This window comes from Lithobates pipiens, unplaced genomic scaffold (assembly GCF_037356315.1).
Source record: "Lithobates pipiens isolate NorthernLeopardFrog02 unplaced genomic scaffold, aLitPip1_a1.2 Scaffold_13, whole genome shotgun sequence".
NCBI lineage: Eukaryota > Metazoa > Chordata > Amphibia > Anura > Ranidae > Lithobates > Lithobates pipiens.
In genome coordinates, this window is record NW_027507718.1 from 284633740 (window position 1) to 284661101 (window position 27362).

General features: G+C 42.0%; 1 protein-coding gene across 1 annotated transcript in view; it reads left to right on the plus strand.

Annotated features, from left to right (window-relative positions):
• Positions 1-27362, plus strand: part of MCUB (mitochondrial calcium uniporter dominant negative subunit beta) — a 178816-nt gene that overhangs the window by 85173 nt on the left and 66281 nt on the right. The window contains exons 2-5 of the mRNA XM_077476706.1: positions 5654-5723; positions 11634-11804; positions 20020-20124; positions 20612-20772. Of these exons, the coding sequence (XP_077332832.1) occupies positions 5654-5723; positions 11634-11804; positions 20020-20124; positions 20612-20772 (507 nt within the window). The remainder of the gene's footprint in view (positions 1-5653; positions 5724-11633; positions 11805-20019; positions 20125-20611; positions 20773-27362) is intronic.

Sequence of the window (27362 nt, forward strand, 5' to 3'; positions counted from 1 at the left end):
GACCCTTCCTGACTGACACCACAAAGCAACTTGTTCACTCCTTGATTATTTCCCGCCTTGACTACTGCAACTCTCTCCTTAATGGCCTACCCTTAAGCAGGCTATCCCCCCTTCAGTCTATTATGAATGCTGCTGCTAGACTAATACACCTCACTAATCGTTCCGTGACTGCTGCCCCTTTGCCAATCCCTTTACTGTCTTCCCCTACCCCACCGTGTAAAATTCAAAATGCTAACCATAACATACAAAGCAATCCACAACATCGCCCCCATCTACATCACCAACCTCATCTGCAGATATCGCCCAAATCCGCTCCTCCGATGACCTCCTGCTTTCTAGCTCCCTTGTTACCTCCTCTCATGCTCGCCTTCAAGACTTCTCCAGAGCCTCTCCCATCCTCTGGAACTCCCTGCCCCAGTCTGTCCGCTCAGCCCCTACCCTGTCCACCTTTAAGAGTTCCCTAAAAACTAATTTATTCAGGGAAGTCTATCCCACACCCACCTAACTGTCCCCCCGAGCCGCCCCCATCAAATCATTCTCTGCAGCTATTACCTTTTGTACCACCACCCCCTGCCTTTAGAATGTAAAGAGGAAGTAAACCCTGATGAGTTTACTTCCTCTTTCATTCCCTGCAAAGGCAAAGCCTAATGGATTACTATGCATCGCATAGTAGCCCATTATGTGTCACTTACATGACACAGGAGCCAGTGAAGTCACAGCTGTCCCCTGTAGTCCGGCGCATCCATCTTCTCGGTGGGTCTCGCAGCTCCGCCGCTGTCATTCGGCGAAGCCGCGATGACGTCACTCCCGCTCATGCGCACAGGAGCCGAGACTCGCTGCATTGCGCGGCATCTTCGTCATCGAGGATGCCGCGCTCAGTGCGCTTGCGCGCCGCTGTCTACGGCGCATGCGCCGTAGACAGCGGTGCCCGTCTTCGGGCAAATATCTCCTAAACCGTGTAGGTTTAGGAGATATTTCTTGGACCTACAGGTAAGCCTTAATCTAGGCTTACCTGTAGGTCAAAGTGGTTTGTAAAGGTTTACAACCACTTAAAGTGGAGGGCCACCCTGAAAACAAAAAAAATATTAAAAATTACAAAAAAATATAAAAAAAAAAATGAAAAAATTTTTTTTTTTTACTTACCAGAAATGCCTGTTGCTAGGCACTTTCTCCTAATCTTCCTCCTCCGCGGAGATCTTCTGTCTTCGTCGCGGCGTCTTCTGGGTAATGAGTCGCGCTGGGAACTGTGTGTTCCAGAACACAGCGCATCCCATTCAGAAAGCGCTGCGGGACTCGCGCATGCGCAGTAGCTGCGGGACTCGCGCATGCGCAGTAGGAAACGGGCAGTGAAGCCGTAAGACTCCACTGCCTGTTTCCCTTACAAGGAATGGCAGCACCGGGACCCGAGAGCCGAGGGACGGGTCGGCCTCGGGCGGCCGACATCGCGGGCACCCTGGACAGGTGAGTGTGTTGATTAAGTCAGCAGCTGCAGTGTTTGCAGCTGCTGACTTTTTTTTTTTTTTTGTATAACCGGCCCTCCGCTTTAAGCTCTATGAGCAGGGCCCTCCTGTACCTTTTGTATTGTACTGTAATTGTGTTGTCTCCCCTATACATTGTAAAGCGATGCGTAAACTGTTGGCGCTATATAAATCGTCAATAATAATAATAAACCTCTATATGTCAAATTATAAGCAGGACCCTTCAAGGGATTGTACAATTTTAGGCTGGTTTCACACTGGCTTTCTGTCTTTTTCGTTTAGTTCAGTCACTTTTTTATTTATTTTTATTGTATTTTTTTTTTGGAAAAAAAACTGATGCAGATGTAAATTTTTATATCCGTTTTAATGTCTGCTGACATCCGTTTAAAAAAAAAAGTGACTGAATTGAACTTCAAACACTGTATATAGCTGGTTGCTAAGGAGGGTCGCTTCCACCCTCCTATGGTATGGAGACGGGTGGGGGCCATCTTCCCCTCGCTCATCTCCATACCACAGATATGACAGGTCCCGATTGCCTCAGCTGCTACCAGCAGCTCCGGTAAGCAGCGGAAGGCATGGGAGAACGGCGGGAGGGGGGGGTGGAACCTCTCCTGCCATGATAACGGTGATCTTGTGCCGAATCCGCCACAGAGACCAGCATTATCATAAACACGACCGGCTCCTGAAAAGATGGATATCTCGTTTGTGGCAGCAGTGTGCTGCCATTGCCGAGATATCCATCTTTAAAGTCCCGACGTATATGTACAGGAGCCGGTCAGTAAGTGGCTAAACAATGGAAGGAACAGGCATAAGTAGAGAGAACAGCTCTTCTGAGTTTGCTTCTGATCGGCATGCTTTCCATGGATGGCGAAGTGACAATAGTGGTTTGAATAGCTGGAAATGTCAGCGCATTTCGCCCCTCCCCCAGGGAGTCATTAGTTACATCACTTCCAGCTACAAAAGCTCAAATTTATATCCGAGGAGGGTTATCTTCTCTTTGATCAACCAATAGAAATGGCAGTTCCGATGGGTGTACAAGTGCCAACTTTCTCCATCCTGATAACATCACTTCCTGCTTACATTTAAAGCGGGGTTCCACCCTAAAGTGGAACTTCCACTCATCGGAACCCTCCCCCCCTCCGGTGTCACATATGGCACCTTTCAGGGGGGAGGGGGGTGCAAAAATTAATATAAAAACTAAAAGTGAAAAAAAATTTTTTTTATAAAAAATTGACCAAAATCAAAACAGAAATAACCAATGCAGGATATAAAAATATATGATAGTACCAGTGGAAAACTAAAATGTACCAGTGGGATAAAGAACTGAGGTCAAGCTCTACATTCAAATCCAACCGAGTCATAGTTCTAAGCCTATGGATCCATTGGGTTTAGTTTTGGGAAATGGCCCTCTTAAGATTAGATCGTCTTCAACGTGCCTCTACCTTATCAATTCCACAAAAAGACAAAACCCAAGGGGGCTGTATTGGCGAACAATCTAAAATGGTTTAATAAGCTATGATGCTTGAAACCCTTTTTAATTCTATTGACATGCTCTCTGACTTATCCCAAATTTTCTTGTGGTTCTCCCTATGTATTGGAGACCCCAGGGACAAGACAGGAGATAGGTGACGTGTGGTTCCACAGGTGATGAATTTACCACAAAGTATCTCCCCTGTGAAAAGGACACAAAGTGGGTGGTTTTCCTCCTCCTGAACTTTAAAGGTTCTACAGATCACACGTTTCCCACAACTGTAGAAACCAGTTTGATCTAAAAAGGTGAAAACCTTCCTTGGAGCATTGATAACTTTATGTGCCAACTCCCACCGTAACGTGCGTGTTTTGATATAAATGAACTGTGGTTTAACTGGCAAGATTCTTTTCAGCTCCCTATCTTTTAGTAGTAGAGGCCAATGTTCTCTCTTAATTTGTTCAAACTGTAGTGACAGGTATAACCTGTCCTAAAGGTCATTCCATAATCCCTTCTCTTATTGCCCCTTTCTTTGAATAGATGCTCCCCAGTCATACCTTCGTATGGCTTCTTTTGTTCTTTATACATCTTTTAAATTATAACCTTTTTCATGAAATCTTTCTAAAATGATGTCAGCCTGTGTATCGTAATCCTCTTGCTTATCACAATTTCTCCTCACCCTCAGCATCTGACAAAAAAGCTGCTGTTCTGTTGCTGTCTTCCTCCTTTGTGTTGTCACCCACTGTCTGGCATGTGTTATATAGCCATGGGGCGTGGCTATCTGATGACGTAATCTGGAGAGTCCGTCCCTGTGATGTCAAGGGTGGGCTCTCCCGGTGACATAATTGGATAGCCACGCCCCATGGCTATATAACATGCCAGACAGCAACAGAATAGTGTTTTTTTTTTTTTTTTAAGCGGGTAACCGATGGCAAGGAAGAAGAAGATGGCTGTAGAAGACAGCTCAGAGCTATTAATAAAGGACTTGCCAAAAACCAGCTCTTGGTTTTTTACTTTTCACTGCATCAACATGGGGGCAAGGTGCAGTGGGGTGCAGGGCACATAGCCCCCCTGCCCCAAAGCTTCCACCCCTCATGTTGAGGGCACGTGGAGTGGTATGGTTCGGATGGGCGCTCACTCATCCTCTCCCTTTCCTGACCTGCCTGGCTGCATGCCCAGGATAAGGGTCTGTTTTGAATTTTTGGGGCTACCCACACCATTTAAAAAAAAAACTTTTAGCATGAGGGAGGCCCTCAAAATACATACTAGACCTAGGGGGGCCCCACACCGTTTAAAAAAAATTTTTTTTTTGAATTTTTTGTTTTGAATTTATGCTTTTTTTTATAATTTTTTTTTTTTTTTTTTACATTCAGCTATCAGCGGGGAACCCCGCTGACAGCTGATGACACATCGGTTGTTAAGGACATGGCGGCTGGCTTCCCGGCCCCCTGCTTGGCAAACAGCTGTATACAGTGTGTTTAACTGCCTGCCGACCAGCCAGGACAGTTTTACTGTGGCAGAATGGCACGGCTGGGCAAAACGATACCTTATGTCGTCTCACCTTTTGACCACTAAGGGTGAGCTTGCGCTTCTGGAGGTGCGTGCGCCCGCAGCGTATGCCCGAAGCCGATACGAGTGCCTGGCGGGTGTTATGACTGCTAGAGACATCTGCGATCGAGCATGTAAACACACCAATCTCGGTTCTTTCAGGAAAGTAGAGACAGATCGTGTGTTCATACTAAAGCCCTATACACACTATTAGATTTTCTGCAGAATTTTTGTCTTCGGAATTACCAAAACCATGTATTGCAAGGGCCTGCCTGATTGCATACAAATTCAAACTCTTAAGGTTTGACCTCATATTATATGGTTTTGGTTAATCTAAAGACAAAAATCTGTATGGAGCTTAAGTATGAACACTGATCTCTCTCGCCTCCTAGACAGTCCCATCCCCCTTACAGTTAGAACACACCTAAGGAACACAGTCAACCCCATGATTGCCCCCTAGTGTTAACCCCTTCCCTGCCAGTGACATTTATACAGTAATCAGTGCATTTTTATAACACTGATCGTTGTATAATTGTCAATGGTCCCAAAAATGTATCAAAGAATACAAATTCTGGATGCTATCATATATAGCGTTTTTAATATCATGTAAAGTGGCTACTATCTAAAGATGTGAACCGTTTTAAACGTAATATATTGCCGCTAGCTTATATTAGCTAGCTTAGCTAATGCTAAGGGCATGCTTTGGGCAAAGTTGAACAATTACATTCCACTGTGCCGGATTAGCCAGCCATGGGGTGATTTTAATCCAGTGGCTATTGCAGCATTAGTGTGAAAAGGTTAATACAGTTATTTTATCCTGGAGGGGGAGGTGGCAGGAGCAGTGGTTTTAGTGGTATTCTGACAGTTCTATTACTGAGTACATATTATTAAGATTTTACTGTAATTCCTTCAGACCAGGTTAGAGCTCCATATAAGCTGTATTGAATTTATGTATTTTTCTGCAACCACAAGGCAGTAAGGTACCCACAGCTTTATTCCGTAAATAATGGAAATTTATTGTAGCTATTTTCACAAGGAGTGTTTTTAAGAGAAATGTCAGCTTGACTCTACAGGATCATGCAAAGCATATAAAATGTCTTTCTAATATAACAATCGGCTATCTGTGAATGCTTCTCAGTATCCTCTCTCCTATTTTTAGGTTAGAAATGTCAGACGCAGGCTTCATCTAAACACTGTGGGATTCTACAGCACATCAGTACCCTCTAGTGGTAAGTGGGATATGTATGGTTTTGCAAAAAGCTAAAGGGACGTACACACTGCAAGCATACTAAGGAGATAATGTCATGTTGCTTGAAGCAACCAATCGGCTCCCAGCTGCCAATTCTGCAGTGTAGAGCGGAAGCTGAAATAGAGATTGTGACTGGATGGTATGGGTAATTGGTATCAAGAAACTTTCCTGTTGATAACCCTTTTATGTTTACATCTAGGTGCAGCTGTTTGTTTTCCTTCTCTAAAACTTCAGTGTCTCTCTTTAAAGAACACTTATAGTGTATACGTCTCTTACTTAAAGTGTTACTAAACCCAAGACCCTGCATTCACTATATCTGGTCTTCTACAGTACACAGAACATGGAAATTCAATTTGTTTAGTAAATATAAACTACTAAATACCCTTTCTCGTCAGCAGTCTATAGCAGTCTTGTGACTTTTATGAGTGTCTAGTTAAAGCGTGTAAGAGGAGTTTTCATTCTGCTCTGACTGTCCTCTTAGACTGCATGACCCCTTAGCCTCTGTCTGGACAGTGCTGCTTGGCCCTGTGCTGACATGCATCCTCCAAAAACAAGAAAACTCTCTAGCAATATACCCCAAACTGGGCATGTGTAGAGTTCCTCCAAGTCTCTGTTCCATCAGGAGATGTTGAGGACAGTAAAAGAAGGGGATGATCAGAGAAGACTGACTCAAACAGCCTTTTTACACAATGCAGAGGATTAAGCCCTTAGGTTCCACCGTGAGAATAACGAGCATGCTTTACTGCCTATACAGACTGATTTTACCGTTGTGGGTTTAGTAACACTTTAAGGTAGTAATGAAACTTTATCCACATTTGCATACAAATATATATATGTGTTTCTGTTCAGTAAATAAAGGTGGTCACTTTAGGTCTAGTGCACAGTAAATGGGATCAGCCCAATATATAGAATGCATTCAGGCTTGCAGCATCAAAGGTCATTTTATTAAAAAAAAAACTCCAGGACTTTTAAAAATGGCACTCCATCATTGGACCTTCAGGCTTTTGAATTTGCAGCTGCAGAGTCGATTGTAGTCGCTGTGTCAGCCTTTCCTCTTATCCAATCACTGAAGGCTTTCTATTCTGTGAATAAAGTATTCCGTTTGAACAGCACAGAGGAGAGGCAGACAGTGCAGCTGCTGTATAGCAGAGTGCATCACTCCTGTCAGAGTGCTGGGAGTATAGCAATAGTTGTACTCCCAGCTCTCCGTAAAAATGTGAACATTACAAAAAACAAACCGATAAGTCCATAAGGTGACATAAACACACCTTCTTGCGCTTAACTCCTTATAAACTAGTAATATTTGTAAATGTTCAACAATTCTGAGAGTTCTTCCTTACACATCAAACTTCTGTAGAATTGCCATCCAAAGTTAACCAGTTCCCGACCAGTGCACAACGATGTACGTTGGCAGAATGGCACGGGCAGGCAAACTGGCGTACAGGTACATCCAGTTGAAATTGCTGCCCTGCCATCGCGTGCGTGGTCGGGACCCCTGAGACCGGTCGTGGGTTCCGTGGACTCGATCGCCACGGGGATACCCGCGATCATCTCACGGGGAGGCTGAACGGGGAGCAACAAGTGACACTGATCAGTGTTCACTAACACACAGCCCAGCCCCCCACAGTTAGTAACACGCCCCTAGGACACACTTATGCCCTACACTGCCACCCCCTGGTTAACCCCTTCACTGCCAGTGTCATTTACACAGGAATTGGTGCATTTGTATAGCACTGATTGCTGTATAAATGACAATGGTCCCAAAAATGTGTCAAAAATTTCTGATGTGTCTGCCATAATGTCGCAGTCACAATAAAAAATGTATTCACGGTTGTGAATATATGTATTCCTAATATTTTTTCACAATGTTTGTTATTTCATCAATTAGATTTTGGTAGGTTTTAAGATTACTCATTTTTCTTGGAGATAATTAGTAGGATTAATCACATAAAGGGCACATTTCAAATTCTTTCCGGGTTTTACATAAAGAAACTCCAGAGGTTCTAACACATGGTAATCTCAAAAAGTATTTTTCCTGTTAAATGAAGAAATATTTGATGAGGCCGAGTCTCTAACACAAATAAAAACAAGAATACATACAAGAGTATATACACTTTTTTTTTTATTGGAAGTTAGATAAGGGTATATATAACCCTGGGGGTAGTTTTTGTCCAAGAGATTTCTCGTAACTAAATATAAAAGTTTTTCCCTCTTACAAAAATTATCATTTATAGAGGACATAACATAACTTTACCAGCCTAAGGAGCACTGCCAAGACCTACTACATCACACACCTTTCTTATTTTTGACTCCACCTTGGGGTGGTAGGGAGTAGGGGCCGCAGTTCTGGCTGTGTTTTAGATTTTCATTGTTTCTATACCATAATAGTTCCACTGCGCGGATCGAACCACAATTTCACAATAAAAATCGCTGATCGCCGCCACTAGTAAAAAAAAATTACTAAAAATGCCATAAAACTATCCCCTATTTTGTAAACGCTATAAATTTTCTGCGCAAACCAATCAATCGCTTATTGTGTTTTTTTTTTTTTTTTTTTTTTAAACAAAAATATGTAGAAGAATACATATCGCCCTAAACTGAGGAAAAACAATGTTTTTTTTATATATTTTTGGGGGATATTTATTATAGCAAAAAGTAAAAAAGAATGTTTTTTTTTTTTTCAAAATGGTCTTTTTTTGTTTATAGCGCAGAAAATAAAAACCGCAGGGGTAATCAAATACCACCAAAAGAAAGCTCTATTTGTGGTAAAAGAAGGACGTCAATTTTGTTTGGGAGCCATGTCGAACGACTGCGCAATTGTCAGTTAAAGTGACGCAGTGCCGAATCGCAAAAAATGGTCTGGTCTTAAGCCAGCAAAATGGTCCAGTCTGAAAGTGGTTAAAGTAGAACAAAAGCAAATCTTTTTTCATTTTGGGTAGTGTAAGGGAGGGTTATAATCCATGTCTGTTTTTTTTTTTTACCATCTGTATCACTTTTCTACCACTTCCTGACCCATAGCCAAAACAGGAACTGAGAAAAACTCTGCAAAGTGAGGGAATCTCTGGTTGCCACCAGAACTAGTCTCCGCATATCAAGCTTCCCCCAGTTATTCCTGTTGTGTGACCAGCCAAAATTTGGAATGTTCTTTTCATGTTAACGGTGAACAGGACAATTCGAGAGGGTGAATACTTGGAGAATTAGACCATGGAGAATTACATACGTACGTTGAAAAAAGACACGAGTCCATCTAGTTCAACCAATAAAAATAAAAAAAATAATACAGCCATACAATCCCATATACACAATCCTATACCCATAGTTGATCCAGAGGAAGGTGAGAAACCCCAGCAAAGCATGATCCAATTTGCTATAGCAGGGGAAAAAATTCCCTCCTTGATACTCCCTGGATCAATTTTATAGATCAAATAAAAAAAATTATAGATCAAATTTGGGTTCACCACACCCCAAGCCCATTGTAAAAGCAGTGCAGCCTTGTGATCCGGTTGCAGTGCGGCTCCAAAACGGGTACCTGCACTTCTTTGGTGCGACTTGAATTTTTTTTTTTTTTTTTTGTACATTTTATTTATTTCTTTTTCTTTTTAAAGCACTGGAACTGAATGCAGTGGTGTGAACTAAAGTGATTGGAAAACATTTATTTTACTGTGCATGCATTAAGGATGTATTTAAAAAACACACCTGAAGCATCTGGTATGAACAAGCCTCTAAAGAAACAATTTCAAATCAAAATCCACATTGAGATCTTTCAGTTGAATGGTGTTTAGTTTATTCATTCAACTTTGTTTTAATGTGATTATTTTTTGCCACCCTAATTTAACTAGGGAACAGCATCTATGATCATGTATTAAATGAGAGATTTTAAGTCTTTGTTTAAGCAAGTTAAACAGGTTAAATGCACATTGTATTTGATTACAAAAAGAAAGGAAGCTGGAAGTCTTAGCCTTTGTACACACGGTCGGAGATTCCGACGGAATGTGTCCTATCGGACCGTTTTGTCGGATATTCCGACTGTGTGTGGTCTGCATCGGACTTTTTCCGTCTGAATATCTGACGGACCAAGTTTTCCAACTTGCCGGTACAATTTTACGACAAAATGCTCCTATTGGACATACTCCGATCATGTGTAGCCTACTCCGACGGAAAAAGTGCCACGCATGCTCAGATCAAATTCCTAGACCAAAGCTATTGGCTACTAGCCTGAACGTAGTCCCGTCGTAACGAAATAACGTCATCACGTTATGTACAATCAGATTTTCCGACAATTTAGTCCGACCGTGTGTATGCAACATCACTTCCGGGCCTCTTCCGGAATGAATCCGTTGGAATTACTCAGACGGATTTGGTTGTCGGAATCTCCGACCGTGTGTACAAGGGCTTAGAGATTTATTTTGTTTTACTGGTTTCAGGGCAGCCCACTGCACCTATACTGCGTCAGGGCCGCCCTGCTGCTCTGGATTACGTACATACACATGATTTCTGTACTAATGGATAGGGGGCGCATGAGTACGTGCCCGTCGCCCCAACTGTGCTGCCATTCGCTGCAGCACAAGCCAGTCAGCGGGTCCCAGATAGTGATTTATTGCTGGAACCTGCTGATTGGTTGAGCAAATGACAGAAGAGAGACTTGTATAGGTATACAACACAGGGCTGTCTAATGTTTTTTTTTTTTCTCCCTGCTAAGCAGGGAGTAAAAACAGGCCTATTGTTTAGTAAAAATACCACACAGTAAACATTCTTGGGCACACATTTAACCCCTCGGTCTCCCTAGATGTTTACCCCTTCCCAGCCATTGTTAATAGTACATTACCAGTGCATATTATCACTGTATTAGTGGCAGTTCCCCTCCAGTGTCAGTTATTGTCAGATTTTTCACCGTACTATTGCAGTCCCATTATAAGTAGCTAATCACTGCCATTAGTAGTATCAAAAAAGAATCTATTGAGAATAATAACACCTTATACTGTATTTCAATTTGCAATAAATTATAATAATAAAAACCTTGAAAATGATTTCCATCCTATAAAATATAAGAATATCGAAACAAATATATGAGAGAAAAGTATGCTTAAAGCTCAGTTCCTTTGTGGCAAATTCCAGTAGCTTATTAGCCTCTACAAAAGGCATAGAATTCAGGAATGGTTTCCAGCGATCCATAGATAAAACGTTATCAAGGACTGGCTCATTATGCAAACATATAAGTTAAACATAGGGGAAATTTAGTGCTTTAATGGTACTCGCATAAGGATATTTTGGGGTAATTTTATGGCATGTGAATGCTACATAGATTTGTGTGCACGATGGAATCAATTTAGTAACCTGTATAAAGCGAGACAGTTAATCTTGCGTTTTCTTTTTCCTGTTTTGCTTTTAAAGTGGGACTAAACTCTCCTATCCTTTACAGCCAAAGGAGCTGCCATCTTAGCCTCTATTTGATCAGCAATGGGCATGGTGCTGCACATGTCATAAGCTATGACATCAGCCGTTTGATGGCTTGAAAGTTAGGTTGGGAGCGAACATGAGAACACTAGCAACTAGTAACAGATATCATTGAAAGCATGCTCTGAACGCTACTATTATGGGAAACTGTTAAATTGGTGGGTTTAGTTCTCTTAAGAATTTTCAGACAGTGTCACAACAGAGTACAAATACAGTTTCATAGTGATTGTAAGAGAAAGGTTGTTAGATTGACACACAGTACAATCTTCTGCACTACCAAAAGAGCACAAGGTAAAGTTGAACATTCACACCACTTTTAGAGTAAAACGCTGCTTATGTCATACATGAGTCTGTAAAATGAACTGAATATTGTGTGCTGTTAGAGGTGCTTAAAATTGGAGTTGAGAAACCCGAAAATATATTTTTTGTGTTGCAGATGTAGCTGTCTACTATAAGCATGGACTCCCTGTTATAACACTGTCCCTGCCATCTCGTAATGAACGTTGCCAGTTCACCATTAAACCCTTCACAACTACAGTAGGGAAGTTTTTAAAGGACATCCAGAATGAGGACCGAGGAATTCAGAGTCTGGCTGCCATTTCCACAGGTACAAGAGAATGAAAGAAATAATAAAAATGGCATTTTATTGTTTTTATACGAAGTCCAATTTCTTTTTCTTTCTACATAAAGTGGCAAGTCTAAGTCCCCTTTCAGAGTTGTGCGACTTGTCCTGCGACTTGGGACTGCAAAGTTGCATGAGTCCTACCCCATGATTTCCAATAAGTACCATTCATATCTGTATGATTTGAAGGTAGTCCCTGTACTACTTTGGTCTGACTTTGATGGGAGTTGAGGTCTATAGACCTCAAGTTTACACAGTCATTCCTTGAAATTGCAGCCGAGGAATCACGGTAAAATCGCGCGACTTTGAAGTCAAGTTAGTGTGAAAGGGGCCTAAGTAATTGCAATGCTTCCATTAGAGCATCTAGGAAGTCCCAACATTTAAACCTGATTCCACTTTTAAATGTGGCTAATTTAGACATGCAGCAGAAAGAAAACTTTATCTCATTCCAGTGACAGCTGCATTTATTCTCATATGCTAAACCCTAAAGTGGAACTAAAGATAAGGACAGCATACTTGGTCATTATGGCAGATTCATACCCTAATTTGGCCATACCATACCATAATATCCCGATCACTATTTACTCCTGCTATCTTTTTTAGGTCTTCTCCTGGTCTGACATCTTCTTTTTTTGACAATTGGGCAGCCACCTTAGAGATGCTGGGAGTGTACACTGCACAGTGCTTGTACCACATGCAGTTTACGTTAGAAAAAAAATACTAGCAGAAGTGACATACACAGTCTATTCTATAAAAAAAAAAAAAAATACCCTCCATCAGGTTTACGTTTTTAGTTCTGCTTTTAGTGCAATTACCCATCTAATATGTAAGTGTACTTTTGAGGTCATTGACAGTATCTAAATTAAGCCATCTTTTCTTTATCGACACAGGGCACCATAGTAATAACTATGTGGGTTATAGGCCACCTTCAGGTGATGGACACTGGCACACCCAAGACAGGAAGCAGTGTCTAAGGTGTTGGTCACGGTTGAAGATGTGCTATGAGGAGCTCCGCTGGAAGGATCCTTACTGAATCAAACAGCCTTTGCAGATCAGATCCATCCAAAGTGCCACTGAGGCCAAAGTGGATGGTACCCGTGCCTTGAGGAAGAATGAGGTTTTGTCTGTAATGCCTCTCCTTGGAGGGCTGGACCTTGAGATCCAGTACTTTGGTCATTCATCTAATACCATAAAGTTTTCTGGCAGGATGCTATACAGGTCCAAGGGAGTGGACCCCGATTAAAAAGGGACCCGGTCCTTGAAGGTTTTATAACATAGCTCGCCGTGACGGGTGAAGGTTGGGTCTATCTGGTTAACAGCAGAATCCTGCGGCGGGGAAAAGTTAAGTGAAGAATCCTAAGAATCTTGCGGCGCTGGGTGCATGACCCATCGTTCCACGTGGATCACACAGCGCAGGTGCATGGCTGCCGAGCCCGTAGGTCAGCCTCTCAGAATACAGGCAGCTGGCTGAACGGACACAGCAGAGAAAAGGTAATGTAAGGCTGGTGCATACAGGCATTCCCAGGACACATTTATTCGGCATCAGGCTCAGCATTAATGGCACTTTTCTTTTTTGAACTATAGCACAGTAGGTGGTGCGTTTGTTACTATAGTATCTCTGCTTTAGTGCTTAGGACTATGCCTTCCAGAAGGGGGTTTACAAACACCCCAAAGAAGGGACCAGAGGTATCGCCCTCAGGCACTGAGGATCCTGCTCACACCTCCGCAATCCCATCTTCCCCTGAAGGACCAGAAATGGTTGCCCAGGGTGAGCCATTGGAACTGGCAGGTGTTGCAGCTGTTTCCAACTTTTCAGCCCCTGTCTAAGTAATTAAGTATGTATTTTGCTCAGCCCTGATGCTGTATGGGATCACCCAGATAAGCATTTGCTCCCTCCTAAAAGGTTTTCAGCACTTTATCTCGTGGAGGAGAAATTCACCAAAAAGTGGAGTATACCAGCAGTTGACTCTGCTATATCTTATGTGAATAAAAGTCTAACTTCGTCCAGTAGACAATGCTCAAATGTTCAGGGATCCAACAGATAAGAGATTGGAATTCTTACGGAAAACCTGCAGTAACTCAACCTCTAAATGCTAAGTCAATCCCTAAAGGACCAGTTTATACAGGATCTCAAAGTGAACCCTGCCCAGCAAGCCCGGGGCTTAGCTGAATTACCAATGGCATTATGATTTGCAATTGATGTCATTAAAGATTCTATTCACCAGGCGTCACGCCTTACACTCTTGCTAGTGCATATGCAGAGAATCCTGTGGCTGAAAAATTGGTCAGCCGACGGTCCATCCCAAAAGCTCCTGGCTGGGTTTCCTTTTCATGGGGAATGGCTGTTTTGGAATGATTTGCATAAATACATCCAAAAAATTTCTAGTGGGAAAAGTAACCTTTTACCAGTTAAAAGAAGGCTAGCTTCTTCTCCAGGGCTAGGAGCATCAGCCTCTAAACAGTCACGACGGCCTCAAGTCAAGTTCAAGAGGTAAACCTCAAGGTCAAGCCCAGGGATAAAAGAAGTTCTGGGGCGGAAGCCTACAAAACAAAATTCTAAGACCTCCTTATGAAGGGGCGCCCCTCGCTCGGGTGGGGGGAAGGCTTGTGAAGTTCTCAGATCTGGCAGGAAGAGATTCAGGACAGATGGGTCACCTCCACAATAACGCTAGGTTACAAAGTTCCGAGAGCTACCGTCACCCTGTTTTCTGAGATCAAGCGTCAACAAAGATCCAGAGAAAAGGAGTCTCTGTTTCTGACGTTAGACCGGTTGGTGTCTCAAGGGGTGATCGTAGAAATTCCGACAGAGGAGCAAGGATTGGGGTTTTATTTAAACCTCTTCACGGTGCCCAAAACAAATGGAGATGTCAGACCTAGCTTAGATCTCAAGGATCTGAATCGATTCCTGAACATTCGCTCCTTTTGCATGGAGTCGATCAGGTCTGTAGTTTCCATCCTACAAGGAGGGGAACTTCTGGCGTCAATCGACATCAAGGATGCATACTTGCATGTGCTTATTTTCCCCGCTCACCAGAGATATCTGCATTTCAAAGTGGAACAGCACCATTTTCAGTTTGTAGCTTTGCCCTTCGGTCTAGCTACTGCACCCCGGGTGTTTACAAAAGTTCTGGCCCTGCCTTTGGCCAGATTAAGGGCACAGGATATCGCAGTCATGGCAAACTTGGACGACCAGCTGCTGGTAGATCGGTCGATAGCCCGCTTGGAAGAAAGTGGGGCTAGCACAGTCAAATACCTGGAATATCTAGGTTGGATTCTCGACCTAGAGAAATCTTCCTTAAAACCACTAAAAAGCCTGGAGTACTTGGGTCTGATCATAGACACAGCCCAGAGAAGGGTATTTTTGCCCCAGGCAAAGATCGGCACCATAAAGGAACTGGTGGTCAGGACGAAGAAATACCCATCCATTCTCCTTTGCATGAGGCTGTTAGGAAAGATTGTAGCTTCATTCAAATCGGTTCCCTATGCCCAGTTTCATTCAAGACTGTTACAAAACATCATCCTATCTGCTTGGAACAAAAAGGTCCAAGCTCTAGATTCCCCTATGTGACTGACCACAAAGTTCTGCCAGAGCTCAATTGGTGGTGGACAGCCAAGAATATGCAAAAGGGGAAATTCTTCATAGCAGTTACCTGGAAAGTGGTAACAGATGCCAGCTTTTCGGGTTGGGGAGCAGTATTGGAACAGACAACTGTCCAAGTGAAGTGATCAAGGATCGAAAGGGCCTTACTCCTCAATATCCTAGAGATCCGGGCAGCTCGCTTGGCTCTGAAGGTCTGGATATTCAGGTTATGGAATTGCCCTGTCAGGATCCAATCCGACAATTCCATGGCTGTGGCTTGCATCAATCACCAAGGGGGCACCAGAAGACGCACAGCCCAGAAAGAGATAAACCATATCCTGGCTTGGGCAGAGAAAGATGTACCTTGCCTATCGGCAGTCTCCATTCCAGGGATAGAGAATTGGCAGGTGGACTACTTGAGTCGCCAGCAGTTGTTCCTGGGGAAGGGTCCCTTCATCCCGATATCTTCCTGGCAAAATGCCAAAGATGGGGGATCCCGGTCGTAGATTTTTTTAGCGTCCAGGTTCAACAAGAAGAACTTTGTGTCAATGGATCCACTCGCATGCGGGACAGATGCCTTGATAACCCTGTGGGATCAGTTCTCACATTTATGCATTTTCCCCTATTCAGTTACTGCCATGGCTTCTTTGCAGGATCAAGCACGAAAGGAAGCTGGTGATTCTGGTAGCCCCGGTGTGGCCCAGAAGGTCCTGGTATGCAGGGATCATAAAGATGGCGGTAGGGGACCCATGTCCTCATCCGCCTCGTCCAGACCTGCTCTTGCAGGGGCCAATATTCCATCCTACCTTACACTTTCTAAATTTAACAGCTTGGCTATTAAAGTCCACATTCTGAACAGTCGCGTGATCTCCAAGTCAGTGATTTCTACCTTGATCAATGCAAGGAAACCGGCTTCCAGAGCCATATATTATAGATTTTGGAAGGCTTATGTTTCCTGCTATGAATCCAAGGATTGGCACCCTCGGAAATATAGCATAGGTAGAATTCTTGCCTTTCTACAATTAGGGGTAGAGACGAAGCTGGCCTTGAGTATCATCAAGGGTCAAGTCTTGGGTTTATTGGTATTTTTTCCAAGACCTTGCTTTATATTCTTTGATCCTGTTTTTTTTGCAAGGGCTAACGTGGTTTAATCCGCCAGTTAGGTCACCCCTGAATCCCTGGGACTTGAATGAAGTTTTGTTGGTATTGCAAAAATAGCCTTTTGAAACAATGCAGCATATTCCCTTGGGCCTTCTGACAAGGAAATTTGTTTTTCTGGTTGCTATATCTTCTTCAAGAAGGGGTATCAGTTAGCTGCTCTTTCTTGTAAAGAGCCACATTTAATTATTCACATGGACACAATGGTGTTGCATCCTCGTCCAAGTTTTTTTTGCCTAAGGTGGTGTCAGGTTTCCTTCTAAACCAAGATATTGTCCTACCATAATTTTTTCCACAACCCTGTTCTGTGGAAGAAAAGTCACTACATTCGCTTGATGTGGTGAGAGCAGTCAAGGTCAATTTAAAGAAGACTGCTCAAATCCGGAAAACTGATGTTTTATTTGTGCTGCCAGAAGCTCCTAGGAAAGGACAGGCAGGGTTGAAATCTACTATTTCTAAATGGATTCGGCAAGTGATAATTCAGGACTATGGTGGATTAAAGGGCAGAAATCCTGCTTTTCAAGTCAAAGCGCACTCCACCAGAGCAGCTAGTGCTTCTTGGGCAGTGCATCACCAATCCTCCATGGCTCAGATCTACAAGGCCGCAACTTGGTCTTCAGTCCATAAATTCACTAGATTCTATCAGGTGGATGTAAAAAGGCAAGAGGATATTGCCTTTGGGGGCAGTGTGCTGCAGGCAGCAGTATAGGTCCTCAAGTCTGATGCCCTGCTTGCTGGAGTCTCCCTCCCCTCAAGTGGAATTGCTTTGGGACGTCCCACATAGTTATTACTATGGTGCTGTGTCCCGTGATGTACGATAAAGAAAATAGGATTTTTATACTGGCTTACCTTTTAAAATCCTTATCTTGGAGTACATCACGGGACACAGAGGTCTCTCTCCTTTTTTGGGATATATGTAGATTGCTTTGCTACAAAAACTTTGGTACTCCCTGTATGGAAGGGGTTATATATATGGAGGCAACTTCCTGTCTTGGGTGTGCCAGTGTCCATCACCTGAAGGTGGCCTATAACCCACATAGTTATTACTATGGTGCTCTGTGTCCCGTGATGTACTCCAAGAAAAGGATTTTAAAAATCCTATTTTTTTGTTTTGGATTTAAATAACAGGTAAACCCCAGCTTAAGACCCATTTCACATTGCCAGCATGCCGCGTTAGTTTTAGCAGTGCTTTTTGGCCGCTAGCAAAAGGGTTAAATGCGCCCAAAAACACTTTGCAGGCACTTCAGCAGCACTGCCCATTTATTTCAATGGGCAGGGCCAGAGGAGGAGCGGTGTAAACACCGCTCCTAAACCACTCAAAAATAACGCTTCTAGGACTGTTTCGAATGTCCTGCAAGCGCACCGCTCCAGTGTGAAGGCACTCGGGATTTCACACTGGGGCTGCAGGGGAGGCATTTTTCAGGCACTTTACAGCCGCTATCTTTAGCACTAAAGCACCCCAGTGTGAAAGGGGGTCTAAGACACTTCTTCAGCATTTCTTTCTTAATTTGTTGCAGGACTCTTTTTATACAGTTTTTTTAATTTTTTTTTTTTATTCTTCACTTTAGATATACCGTATCTCACAAAAGTGAGTACGCCCCCCACGTTTGCAAATGTTTTATTATATATTTTCATGTGACAACACTGAAGAAATTACACTTTGCTCCATTGTAAAGTAGTAAGTGTGCAGCTTGTATAACCGTGTAAATTTGCTGTCCCCTCAAAACAACTCAATACACAGCCATTAATGTCTAAACCACTGGCAACAAAAGTGAGTACACCCCTAAGTGAAAAATGTTAAAATTGGGCCCATAGTGCCAATATACATCATAAACCTCAGGACTTTTTAGGTGTCTATTGTATTTTCATATATAAAGACAATTACCATGATTTATGGGTAAGAAATTACATATATACATTTTTATTCCGAAATTCATTAAAAACATCACAAGAGACAATTTGAAATTTGCATAATCAAATGTTGCACTTCAAAGGTTTACACACAGGCCATTAATGCCACTCTTTTCTCAACATGTTTCGCTCTGTGGAGCTTCCTCAGGAGATATTGCATATTGGCTATAAAACTATAAGCAACAAGAGATACTGTAAATACTCATGCAAAATTTAATACTTTTTTACATATATATATCCAAAAAGGAAGAAAAATAACTTCCTTTTTTAAAGCACTATATTTGAATGGATATGAATACTAGAAAATGCACATCTAGAAAAAAATAAAATGAAAACAAATCAAAAAGAGCCTTACCTGAACAAAAATTTAGAAAAGAAAAAAACCCCCTCTGGGGGGGTGGGGGGGGGGTTGTTGTGAGGGGGGTTTCTCTTCCCGGCCGGAATTTTTTGCTGAATGATCACGGTAAGCAACTATTCGTTCATTAGTGATTGATTGCTTTGAAAAGGAATAGATAACAGACATTTTGATGCACATGTATTTATTTATTTTTTATTATTATTATTCCTTATTTATAGAAACTGCCTACTGATTCAGCAAAAACTCGATTGTATGTAGCTGCAATAGCTCTGTACCTTGAGTCCCCTGATCAAACACTGCTTGAGAGGCTGTCGTTTTCTGCATCCCCTAGAGGAAGCGATGTGACCTTTTATGATTGAATTGATTCAACTTCATGACAAAATAAACGGCAATTTATTAACTCAACTCCATGGTAGTAAGATGGTGATAGAATTTATTAGTATTAACCATATGCATTTTTTATCTTTTTTTAGCATTCCGGGCCTTAGGAAAGTATTAGATATAGTTCCCATCTACATATCTACTTAAAGGGGAAGACATACGGGTTTGACCTATCATCAATCTTGGAACTTGTCTTCAATGCTTAAATTATATATATACATTTTTGTTCTAGTAAGGCTGTTTTTGTTTTCATTTTATTTATTCCAGATGTGCATTTTCTAGGATTCATATCCATTCAAATATGATTAGTCCTTTCAAAAAATTTGTTTCCCTTGTACAATTTTTATATGTAGATATTTTTCTTCCTTTTTGGATATATTGTGTAAAAAAGTATTGAATTATGCATGAGTATTTACAGTATCTCTTGTTGCTTATAGTTTTATAGCCACTACGCAATATCTCCTGAGGAAGCTCCGCAGAGCGAAACATGTTGAGAAAAGAGTGGCATTAATGGTCTATGTGTAAACCTTTGAAGTGCAACATTTGATTATGCACATTTTAAATGGTCTCTTGTGATGTTTTTAATGAATTTTGTAATAAAAATTTATATATGTCATTTCTTAACCATAAAGCATGGTAATTGTCCTATTGTTGCAGGATTGACTTATAACCATATAGCAAAATATCCTTCAAGATTGTAAGAAATATGGTTGTGCAAGTATTTCCCTGTGTGATTTGGAGAGCAGTATCTCTGCCAACATGCTTTAAATTTTTTTTATTTTTTTTAATATGCAAATCCTTTTTATCCTCAGATGGTACCAAGTTCTCTGCTTCAACGTTGATGGACATCTTATTGAAGAATGATTTTCACCTTGTTATAAACAACTCAACATTCCATGTCCAGTCTCTTCAGACAGGTATGATGTGAATATGACTTAGACATTTTAGTCTTCATAGACATATTTTTTGTGAACAAAACAATGCATCAAACAAGAAAGTTAGAAAAGCTGTAACTTCAAATGGCTCTTGTCTCTTCTGGCTGTGAGATGTGACAGGTTCCATGTGACTCATCGTGACTGTTAAGAAAAAGACAAAAAAATAAATAAAGCAAACTGGTATTGAATCAATAAAATAAATTGCTATATTTTTTCATTATGTGTAAATTTTTCCTATATTCGGTATCCAATAATGCTAGGGCACAGACTATTTAACAATAAAGTGATGCAGAAAGTCATACAAACTTGATGGAAAGAGGTGTTCTTAAAAGCTCAAGATCTTCCTCAATGAAGGGATCTGAGAAGACTGCAAAAAATTGGACTTTGAGATGTGATCTTTCCAAATTGTTTGTAGACCTTTCTGCATAACATAAGTGAAGCAAAATGTAAGTACTTATTTTCCTTTCAGACAAGCAGCCTACTAATGAGTCTAATGGAATGGATCCTGTGAAGTCTTTGGTCCATGACCTGTATTCAGCTTTGCACTTAGAAGAATATCATCTAAATAAAGAACAAGAGCTCATACAGAAGATAGAAGCCTTGAAGGAAGAGCTGCTGCCCCTAGAGCAGGTGAGTTGAATTGTCTTCTACCAGAACTTAACAAACGCTTAAAAAAAAAATGCAATACTTTTGTTGGGAGAGATGGTAGAATGATGTGGAGGAGAGGGTAGGTGAGAAAAAGATGTAATGAGAATAAGAAGTGATCCGTTTGAAAAGCATCACCTACTAAAAGGGGATAAAAATATAGTTGACGATACCGTCTCGTATGACTCCCTGTCATAATTCCGACACACGATGGATATAGAGGTAAAAGTATTATTGTCCAGACAGAAGGTAATCAAGTACACTCAGCCATCGATTGTATCTGTAAAAGTACGTAAAGTCATCCCAGTAAAACAATTTCTGGTTATTTCAGAGGTCTTGTCCCTGAGGGCCGCTGTAAGGTCCTCCATTTCCTGGAGATCATTTACTCTGGCAAACTGCTGCCCCACAGTTGGAGGAAAGCTACTTTTCGATACACTGGGGATGCGGGCCTTAGCCGCATTTAATAGCTGCAGAAGCAAAGCTTTCTTGTAATGTTTTTAAGCGGCATAGGGGTCAGATGAAGAAAGATGGCCGCTGGATAAGCTGCCAGAGAGAAGCCCATTGTGTGTTGTATAATCTCTAAGACCGGTTGCCAGAAGGTTTGTAAGGCCAGGCAATTCTAAAAGACATGCAAGAATGTGCCAGCTCGGAGTCCCATATCACGAGCAAAGCACAGGGCAATGAGGGAAGAGTTTAGCCGGTGTTCTATACTATCTAGTGACTATCTTATAAGAAATTTCTTGGTAATAACAAATCAATGCCTTATGGGCAAAGACATGCTTTCTCTACATTTTGCTTTTCTGAAAATGTAACCCCCAAATCATTCGAGAAAATCCAAAGGAAGAGCCGGCACTTCTTAATATAACATTAAGGATAAGCTCAGGTGTGCTAGCAAACCGCACGTCAGGAAGTCGGCACTGCACAGTGCTAATCACAAGCAATGAGACATTGTCCCGATGCGTGGCTGCAGATATTAGGAAATTTCTCACTGCTTGTGATTAGCGCTGTGCAGTGCATACTTCCTGGTGGGCTCTACACGTGTGGTTTGCGAACATGCCTGAGCTCATCTTTGTATAAAATCTGTGATCTTTATTGTATCATATCAGATTAAAAAGAATAAGCAGACGCCTTTCAGAAGGGAGCATTGTTCATTGCTCAGTCCAAAAATGACAAACACAACACACGTGTGTGTGTGTGTGTGTGTGTGTGTGTGTATGTGTATGTGTATATATGTATGTGTGTATATATACACACGCACGCGCGCGCGCACGCAAATGCTGAAATACCTCCTCCATTCAATGAAATATTTAGATGATGTCATCAATCAGAACAAGTGAAAAACATTGCTGCGTGATTACAAAGGAGGTACAATACATAATGTAGAAAAAACATACAAAATAAAATAAAATGACATCAAACATAGAAAATGGATCTGTGGAGAAAGGAGAAAAAGAAAAAAGCATAAAGTAAAACTGCATAAAAAACACACTTCACAGGCATGAAAGAATCACTATAAAAACATGATTATATGACTAATATTTACCTAAGGAAAAGGTCTACATCATATCTCTGGTTCATGCCATGGGGTATTCTTGTATTTAAATTAAAAATCTACCAATCTCCTTGTTCCAGGAGTCTGCGATGCAGATCTCCTCCCAAAGAGTATTTTTAGCCTACTTCAAACCAAGAGAGGTAAAGCTTGACATATCCCCTGAGTTTTGCTGTTTAAAATCTTTGGATACGTTGGACAGACCTTTATCAAAAGAATAGGATGCACCGTGGTAATGTTCTCCAATTCTGGTTCTTAGCGATGTCACGATGCATCCTACATACTGCAAATTACAAGAGGTACATTGCACTAGATACACCACATAATTTGTACCACAGTTGATAAAATCACATATGTAAAATGCTTTTCCCATGGAGCAGCATAATATCTCCTCAGTTTGTTTTGTGTGCTTATCGCAGAAGCGAGAAGTATTGTTACCACAGGTATATGATCTCGTGGTGCTTAACCAAGTCCTCCTATTGCCTCCAGACTGAAACATACTGGGTGATGAAATATCTCCCAGAGTGCTAGCTCGTCTACTCAAAAATCTGCACCCTGGCTTGGATAACAGCTGTGGCCATACTCTGTTGACAGTATTGGGAGTTGTTTGTTTATAATATTTTTGATGGAATTAAAATCTCGTGAGTAGTTTGTTAGAAATGTGACTGTCCTCTCTGTAGCCTTTTTGTTGCTATTCTTACGTGTGGATCTCAGAAGGGAAGCTCTGTCTCTGTTCCTAGCCACACTAATGGCTCTGTCAATGGACTCAGATTTATAATTGCATGCTTGTAGCATTGATGTTATGACTTTGCATTCAACTGTAAAACTACTGTTGAACAGTTGCATTTGGCTCTGATACATTCCCTTAGAGCAGGTGTGTCCAAAGTCCGGTCCATGGGCCAATTGCGGCCCGCTTTCCGGTTTTGTGCGGCCCGCCTGGTGATTTGGACATGTATTTCTATTGTGGCCCCCAACAATCTCCCAGCGCCTGGGCCACAAAAGAAATATATGCTAGCCCCCTTGGAGGGGACAGGGAAGGAGGCAGGATAAGTGCCGTACACACAGGAGAATTTCCTGTTTACACGTGACCTCTGTAATAGGAAGTCCCGTCTCGTGCGCTGCCATTGGACGACTGTTCTGTCCATCATAGGAGGCGGGACTTTGTATTAAAGTGGTCGCCGAGAAAACAGGAGTTTTTACTGTATGTAATCTTTTGATGCTCATCCCACCCCCTCCCTGTCCCCTCCAAGGCTTCAGATGGATGAGAATCAATCAGGCTGCACTGATGGCAATGGTGAGTCTGCATTCCTGGCCATGGTGGCTGATGCATTCCTGGCCATGGTGGCTGATGCATTCCTGGGCATGGTGGCTGATGCATTTCCTGGCCATGGTGGCTGATGCATTCCTGGCAATGGTGGATGCTGCATTCTTGGTAATGGGGGTGCCACACTGATGGAAATGGTGGTGCCGCATTCCCGGCAATGGTGGGTGCTGCATTCCCGGCAATGGGGGGTGCTGCATTCCCGGCAATGGGGGGTGCTGCATTCCTGGCAATGGGGGGGGGGGCGCACTGATGAAAATGGGGGTGCTACATTCATGGCAATCATGCATTCATGGCACTTGTGAGGCTGTTTGAGAAAAAAATCAACTGTCAATACAATGAACTCTTTCAATTCCACACGGTACATACTATAGTAATTGAAATGTAAGCACTTCCAATGATAGTTCATGGGGGTTACTGGTGTACAGGGATTTAACATCCATACGAATAAAGCGATTAGCATCAAGCAGAGTCATGAAAATTTCAAAATGTAGCATAGGAGAAAAGGAAAGATATTTTGAGCCGAGAGATGTTGCTGAATCAGAGAGCTGAACATGCGACAGGTTAAGCCCTGTATAGTGTTAGAAGTGCCCTGCTCCACTGTCACCTGTGTTAAGTTCTCCTGTCCCTCACCTGGCGTGGATAGCTTGGTCTGGCAATGGCCTCGTTGTCCTCGCTGTTTTTTCCTTTTTATTTTCTGACTTGTCTGATGTTCCAGGACAGTTTTTTGATGGGGGAAACCACGATCAATGTTCCTAGAAAAACAGATCTTATGGAACTTCAGATTGTGTATCCGATTGCTCCGGTGAGCTAAAATTGACATGTCTCTGTATCTTATGTCTTCGGCATCTCCTGTTCCTGAGTATTGAATGGGGTCTATCCAACCGTCTGTGTATATAAACTTGACCGTTTTGATAATCTTGTAAGTCTCTCAAGAATTTGTCTTTTTTATTATCCATTATGCTTTGCTCAAAACCAGTTAGAAAATCAGTTAAATCCATATTAAGCTTTGCATGTTTCTGAGGTTTGACAGGTGTGCTCAATGTCTTTATTAACGGACTCAAGTAACTTCTCTTCTATAATGATTAACCCCTTCAAATCCAGGGAACATTTGCTTAAAATGTTATTCCATTCCACCATGAAATCCTCAGAATAAGTAGTTGAAGGAAACTTCTTTATTCTTAAACCCCTTGGGATCATGGACTTGCATCAAGCCTCAGAAAACATGCAAAGCTTAATATGGATTTAACTGATTTTCTAACCAGTTTTGAGCAAAGCATAATGGATAATAAAATACATAAATTCTTGAGAGACTTACAAGATTATCAAAACGGTTAAGTTTATATACAGAGATTGTTGGATAGAACCCATTCAATATTCAGGAACAGGAGATGCCAATGACATAAGACACAGGGACATGTCAATTTTAGCTTACCGGAGCAATCGAATACACAATCGGAAGTTTTAGATGCTATGGATGGTGGATCATCTGCTGTATCTCGCAGTTCCACATCTGTCTTTTTTAGGGACATTGATCATGGTCCCCCATCAAAAAACTGTCCTGGAACATCAGACAATAAGTCAGAAAAAAGAAAAATGCGGCGAGGGTGACTTTGCCAGACCAAGCTGTCCACACCAGGCATGGAACAGGAGAACTTAACACAGGTGACAGGGGAGCAGGGCACTGCTAACACTATACTGGTGGTTAACCTGTCACGTGTTCAGGTCACTGATTCAGAACTATCTCTCCTCTCAAAGGGTCTTTCCTTTTCTCCTATGCTACTGTAGCACTTACCCCCGAAGGAGCGGCTGAATTTTTCTGGGCTTACCGATTACCTCCTCCAGCTCGTACTCGTTGTCCTTGTCTAGGGGTTCCCAAGGTGGATAACCCAGTAACTGTAAAGGCTAACACTTGAATTCCTTGTTAGGATTTTTTATTTTGCCTAAAATGATTGAACAAACTCAGTCTTTAAGTTGGGAATAGAGGCTATCAGGATAGAGTTTAGTCCAGGTGCTTGGAACTGTTGACTCTCTCTATGTACACAGTCCAGGGAACAGCTGCTCGCAACTGGACTCTTTAACTGTTGGATAAATCCTTAAGTTTTGGGTTTAGCAGCCAACAGGTAAGTCTAGCTTTTCAAAGTCTCTCACAGACTTGGTTGGAAACTTAGTTACAACTGGAAGTGTAGAAGTAGGAACTTTTCTTACTGTACCAGAATCTTTCAACTGATACCATAAGAATTGTGGATTCAGTCGATGACCATGGCAGCTCTGCTTCCAGGCTCTTACTGAGCAGCCAGCCTTGTGCGTGGCTCTCTTACCAAAGAGTCCTCCCCTGGTCACGTTTAGAGTTGCTACCCGAGACTACATCGGAACACCTTAGAATCCTCCTTCCAGTTACTGCACCTCGAACTAGCCAGTTCCGAGGCTCGGAAACGGATGGATCTGCACCCCAGGCCATGAGGGCCCCTGGGGACTGGTCAGGAGGACCAGGACCATGGAGTCGGCAACAACCTCTGGACCGGAACCCCATGAATTCGGCACCTTAAGTACCCCTTCCTCGATTACTCAGTGAGAAAAACTCCCACTGATTGGTTCCGAGACGGAGATTGGTACCCAATGCATCCAACCGGACTGTGTTCTATAGCCTAGCCAACCTGTTGCCAAAGTACAATTTAGCACAATTAGCCATATAGCGCATACTTATTACGAGTGCCGGCGCTACACTACATTTTTACATTTTCAGGACTCTGATATTAATTGCTTTATTTGTAATTAAGTACTTAGGAAGCACTTTTGTGAGATACCTGAACCGTCGATTCTCAGACTATGGCTACCCAGGGTGACATATCTTCTACTTTTTGAGTCACTTTACTTTCAGGATTTAGTTATTCGATCTACCCCGGAGAGCCTACAGTCAGAGTCAATGGGAGAAATTTATGGACAAACAGATGGAACCCCCGGTAGTGGTAACAAATATTTTTATCCCATTCACACATGGAGTGAAGCAGTTGAAATGTTCCACACCTTAGTAGAGAATGATCTGGTTAGACTAAACATGATAGTGAGCAATTCTAGTTATATGAATGACAATCTAACAAGAACAGAGAGCGGTAATAAAAACTTTAAAATCTCAAAACGAATCTAGTTATAAGTTGATAAAGATGGGGCTGTTGATATTCTGAACTTTGAGAATTACTGATTAGAAGCTTTATGCCAGCTGACACAACAACATACTGAACACTTGGAAATCCTACTTAAGAATTCAGGAGACAACTGTACCACCCCCTAGATACAGGACGGGATTTGGGAGTTTTGACATCTAGAGAAATGGAATACCTTATGGTTGACAACCCAGTGGTTCCTGTTTTTCATCACTTGAATAAACGATCCAAATCATCCAACTGGATTACTGATTACCGTGGATATTAAATCCCTGTACTCCAGTATCCCCCATGAACTAGAATTGGAAGCTCTTACATTTCATTTACATCACTATAGTTTGTACTGTGTAGAATTGAAGAAGTTCATTGTATTGACAAGTTGATTCTTTTTCTTTTTTTTTGCTCAGACATAACTGAACTTTTAACTTTGATAAGGTTTTTTTACTTGCCGGTTAGTGGAGCCTCAATGGGAGCTAAGTTCTCTCCCTCCCTAGCAAATCTCTATATGGGACGGTGGGGGGAGAAATTTTTATTTTCCTCC